Raw genomic sequence first — 5,393 nt, 5'->3', positions numbered from 1 at the left:
GTCAAAGTGTCAAACATTTATAAACATCTCCAAAGGCTACGTCGACATACGTTAAAATTGACTATGAACATTTCGCTTTTAACGGACAAAGGCTATGCTTCTAATAAGATAAGGGCATTACGCCCTTTATTTTGTCTCCTTGACTGAAAGAGATTTTGAGAAAATAAAAGGGGTGAAATCAGATTAATTTAGTCCATCAAGTTTTGTCCGAGCATTAGTTTGTCTCTGCAGTTAGTAATTTCCAACTGTCCATGTCGGAGTCGTGTAAATTTCGTTGTCCTCATGTGCAGTTTACTTCGTTCTAGATCGCTGTCAACTTCATCCTCACGTCTGTTTTGGTGCAAGGGGCTCGTAAGTGTAATCTTGCCAGTTTTGGTGCTTAATGTGGCCATGTGGGGCTAAGGACCATTTTCGTGATAAAGGGCAAAATTGAAAGAATCGTTGCGTAAAAATGAGACGCACGGGAATAAGTTTGCTCCGGACGGAATCGAGTGTGCAAATCGCACTTTTGATGTTGTTAGCTCTAGTGCTTTAATTTCAGGGTGCTATCCTATTTCACTGTCATTTAAGATTATGGCACGAGATATTTTACGGATATTGACCCCGAATCTACCAGAGTAGTATTTTGGCACTGTCACTTCAATAGCGCGAAAAAGTCCAACACATAGCTATCGATGGCTGTTCACAGCATTGATTGGAATTAAACAGAACACAAGATACAGAAGAACCTTCTGTATTTCTGTCCTTCTGCTCTCTCTAGCAAAGTGCAAAGCTCCTCTTTTCTCCAAAGTTATCGTTGCGTTTTTTCCAACTATAGCGGTCGGCAAACATTGGTGTTGTTCAGGGGCAATGCACGCGATCGATCAACTTGCGCGCCGCCAGTCTCCTTTACGAGCGCGCGCCGTCGCGGGCAACCTCGAATTTCTCAACGCTGACGCCGCCGACCTGCCGCGCTGACAAGCGGAGGAAGCAAGTGCAGGCAGACAGAGAAAACCACGCACGTAGCAGTAAGAGCGATGGCAAGTTGGAAACCGTAGCATAAGAACGATGGCGAGCCCAAGTCGGCTATGGCAACCGTACGAAAACGGCACTTTTGTCACGCTCGATCCTGAGCAAATTGGGCCGTGGTGACCTTTTCAAGCCCCCAGTAGGTTCTTCTCATTTTGGCCCCAAAAGAGGAACAAGTCCAATTTAACACTCTACAGTAGTGATCGGATATACTCCCTCCATTCCATAGTATAAGGCACAACCACTTTTTTTAGATGTTCTATAATATAAGACATGCATGCATGTAGTCAATTAACTATGGCCCCTTCTCCATAAAATTATTACTTTTTTACATCCTCCACTCTCATGTTTTCTAATTCTATTGGATGTATGTATTTATTTATTAGGATGATCCAAACTACAAGATGATAATAATTATTTCTTAGTCTTTGAGTTAGGGGTGGTTATGCCTTATATTTTGGAATGGAGGGAGTATTAATATTTTCAACTATTAAAACCGTGCAAAGTGAGGGTTGATATACCCACTTTTGCGATTGAGGGATACGAATCAAATCCGAACACTTGTGAGGTAGTTAAATTAGACTTTATTCGCTAAAAATACAACACTGAAAGTGCGCCTTTTTCTGGAGGCCCAAAGCTGCCGAGCATTGCAGTGAACCTGTAGGCCGGGCCAGTCGCAGAGGCAGGCGCGTCACATCACGTCGGTCCACCGGCCGAAACCAAGGTCCATGCCCACCGCCGCATTGTCAAAGTTGCTCCCCTGCTCAGTAGTGACGGCTGCACCGTCACATTTCGCTGGTCCACTGGGGCACCAATCGCCGAAACCGAGAGAGAAAAAAAACCCCGACCCGCTCAGCTCTGCCTCGCTGCCGGAGTGCCGGCGCCGCAGCATGTTGCCAATTGCCATTGCGGTTTTGGACAAAATCACCTGGATGATGGCGGCCATGGCCCAGCGCCATAACCACCGGCACCGCGGCGTGCCGCCACAGTACGCCGTGCCAAACGAGACGCGCTCTACTACTACATTACTAATTACTACTACAATGCACAAGAACCGAACCTTCCCCGGTTTTTCTCTTGGTGTTTCACTGCTGGTATACAGGGCGCCTCTACAAATGCAGCGCAGCCATGTACTGTACTACGTGGTAAGCCTACTGCTGCAGCAGCATCTGAACAGTTCCTCCCCATGTGTGTTCTACATGGAAAAAGTTTTTAATTGGTTTGTTCTTGTTAGTAATGGGGACAAGAATTTACGTATTTACGTTTGGTTTAATGGCAGGGGGAGCTAGCTGGGAAAGAAAACAGAGGGGGGGGGGGGGGGGGGGGTCAAACTCTGTCTGCTGCGTCTCGAAGTTTTAAGGCGGCGAACCTGCCTGCTGTACGTACTACAAATGTACAGGATGGGAGAGTTACTCTCGTGCACGGCGCGTACGACGGCGTGCTATAAAAATTGTGCACGCCAGCAGGGAGGCACAACTTTTTTGCTTTCCCAACTGCTCCTGTGGATGTAACGCCGCAGCTCTCTTGTGTACCACCTGGATATTTTTCTGGTGCCAATCAACCTCAGTTGTACAGTGCGATCTAGTGATCTACCGTCCATTTCGTAGATAATCAATGATACCAGTGGTGAACTGACGGCTGAGATTGGAGCCAATCATCTTATCATAAGACCCTCACTCACATTTCACAAGTCATAATCACCAATTAAACCTTTAATAGGACCAGAAAGCCTACACACTACTACCACGTCCATCCCAGTAAGATCGAAAGGGACACATTTTAATAGTATAAATTTTGACAGAAATATTTGGATGTCGTTATATTTTGAGACGGATAGAATACGTGCTAACTATTCTGCTTGTGGTTTGTATGGAGTTTGGGTGAAGTGTCACGTAGTCATGTTGCCTTGGCGTCAGGCAGAGAGGTGAACAGGTGATAAAACATTAAAACATGGCGTGAGATGAGATGAGATGAGAGTTGCCATCGGCTATTACTCCAGAGCGGCTCGACGTCCCTCTCGCGAAAGCGGATAGTTTGCTGCTCTCGCGCGCTGTGCGGTTGTCACACACACTTTTCTGCCTTCAACTGTATCGCCTCTCTCGTTAGGCGGCACGGCGGGGAGCGCTACAAAAATGGACGCGCCACCGGCATTCCGCTCCTCGTCGCCGTCGTCGTCGAACGCGAGCGTCCCGATGGTTGTCATCACCGTCGTCGGCATCCTCGCGGCGTTCGCGCTGCTCGCGAGCTACTACGCGTTCGTGACCAAGTGCCAGGCGCTGCGCGGGCTGTGGTCCCGCGGCGCGACGCCGTGGCGCGGGCACGGCGGCGGCGGCGCGCGGCGGCGGGCCGCGCGGGAGGCGTCGGTGATCCGCACCGTGGCGACCGAGGAGCGGGGGCTCGGCATGCCGTTCATACGGATGCTCCCCGTCGTGAGGTTCACGGCGGCGGCATGCGGCGGCGCCGGCGGCGAAGGTGGCGGCGGCGGCGTGGGCGCGAGGATATCCGTGTCGGAGTGCGCCGTGTGCCTCAGCGAGTTCGTGGAGCGGGAGCGCGTCCGGCTGCTGCCCAACTGCTCCCACGCCTTCCACATCGACTGCATCGACACGTGGCTGCAGGGCAACGCGCGCTGCCCCTTCTGCCGGAGCGACGTCACGCTGCCGTTCACGCCGCCGGCGGCGGCGGCGCCGGTGCGGCCCACCTCGGCCACCCACCCCGACGACGACGAAGACGCCGAGAGCGCGCGGCGCCACCACCACCACCACCACCACCACCACAACCACAACCACCGGCCGGACGACGAGCTCATCAACAGCATCGTGATCGAGGTGAGAGGGGAGCACGAGAGCTGGGTTAGCCACCGCGGCGGCGCCGCCGCCGCGCCGCCTGCGACCAAGCGGACGCCGCAGCGGCGGCGGAAGCCGGAGAGCGTGGGCGACGAGGCCATCGACACGAGGAAGAAGTACGACGAGGAGTTCGCGGTGCAGCCGATGAGGAGGTCGCTGTCCATGGACTCCTCCTGCCACAAGCAGCTCTACGTGTCCGTGCAGGAGTTCCTAACCCAACAGAGGCAAGTGTAACAAAAAAAATGTACACATTCTTTTTTTTTTCTCTCTCTCTCTTCTGATGATGATGATACACCGATTCGTCAACCATCCTACGTAGGGCAACAGCCGTACGTATACGTATGTACGTACGGTGCCGGCCTGTACATTTGCTCGCTAGCTAGTACGTAGCATGCAGTAGTTGGTGGTGAAAATTCAATTCTTTTGTAGCTAGGCAAGCTTTTTTTCTTAAAAAAGAATACCGATTCTGTGCATTACTTTTAGTGCCCAGGAGTACTATAGGATTTTACACATTAATTTGCAGGATCCAATTTCTCACGTGAGGATGTGAGCAAAGGTAAAAAAGAAGAAGAAAAAACATTGGCCACAGGTCTGGTAACTAACGCACGGGCAAGCAGTTAAGGTTTTGGACCGGACATTTCCAAAGGGAGAACTGTTACGTGGCGGTAGCTAGCAGCAGCTAACAACTACACATACTGTACATGCTAAAGAGAAGAGAATGTGAAAGACGCTGGGTCCTAGCAATGTCACCAAGGGTTTTTGTAAGCTAATGCCATCACCTCTTCTATCAGCCAGCGTCGCGTCGTGTGCACGGGGCACGGCCACTTTTGCTGTCAAAATCGTCGTAGCCACTCGCGTGCAGCAAGGGCCCCCCGGCTCTCCCTCTCGCTAGCTTAGCTCGGGCCGCGAACCGTTCCATCAACCGCGCTGGCGCAAAAAAAAACGCACTTTTTACGCGAAAAGAAACAGCCATTGGTGTATGGAAACTGGGCAATTTTTACGAGTGGTCATGCGTCATGTACATCCTGGTGTTGGAGTACAGGATGATTCCGATCTGTGAGGGTAGATTTGGTTAGTTGGAGTACAGGATGCAGAGCTAATCATCTAATAGGAAGGGGGGGGGGGGGGGGGGGCACAAACGGAGGGTGGGATGTCAACGTTGATAGCGTGTGTGCTTTCGGGTGAGGCATCACCAGCCAGCTGCGGCGAGCGATGTGGGTTTTTTTTTTTTCCTTCTTCTCCATGGGGACCAAGGAAGGGATCGAGCTGAGCTAGCTAACACCGGACCCAAAAAAAAAATAATTGCGAAGTGGCATGATAACGTCGTCGTGCAGTGCAAATGGCGGAGCAGATGGAATAACATGACCACGCACGAAAAAGGTTTTTTTGGCCCCCTGCATGCACGTTTGGATGTTCCGTGTCCGATGCCATCGCCCACCCAATCCAAGCAAGCAGTGCAGTGCGTTTCCACGGTTGGTGAGGGGGTGGCCAACGTTCCGGAAAACGCTGCGCGCCGGGTGTCCAATGGCAGTAGAAAAATTG

At 51.5% G+C, this 5,393-nt stretch overlaps 1 protein-coding gene across 1 annotated transcript; it reads left to right on the top strand.

Moving 5' to 3' along the window:
• Nucleotides 1-2,771: 2,771 nt before the first annotated feature.
• Nucleotides 2,772-4,880, top strand: LOC127767922 (RING-H2 finger protein ATL16-like). The gene has a single exon (XM_052293410.1). The coding sequence runs from the start codon at nt 3,141-3,143 to the stop codon at nt 4,083-4,085; it is 945 nt and encodes a 314-aa protein (XP_052149370.1). The 5' UTR covers nt 2,772-3,140; the 3' UTR covers nt 4,086-4,880.
• The last annotated feature ends 513 nt before the right edge of the window (nt 4,881-5,393 follow it).

The sequence above is a fragment of the Oryza glaberrima genome, chromosome 3 (assembly GCF_000147395.1).
Source record: "Oryza glaberrima chromosome 3, OglaRS2, whole genome shotgun sequence".
NCBI lineage: Eukaryota > Viridiplantae > Streptophyta > Magnoliopsida > Poales > Poaceae > Oryza > Oryza glaberrima.
The sequence above is the reverse complement of the archived record's forward strand: the minus strand, read 5'-3'. Positions and strand labels throughout refer to the sequence as shown.

Coding starts and splice junctions, on each gene's coding strand:
- LOC127767922 (XM_052293410.1), top strand. CDS start 3,141: ATGGACGCGCCACCGGCATTCCGCTCCTCGTCGCCGTCGTCGTCGAAC.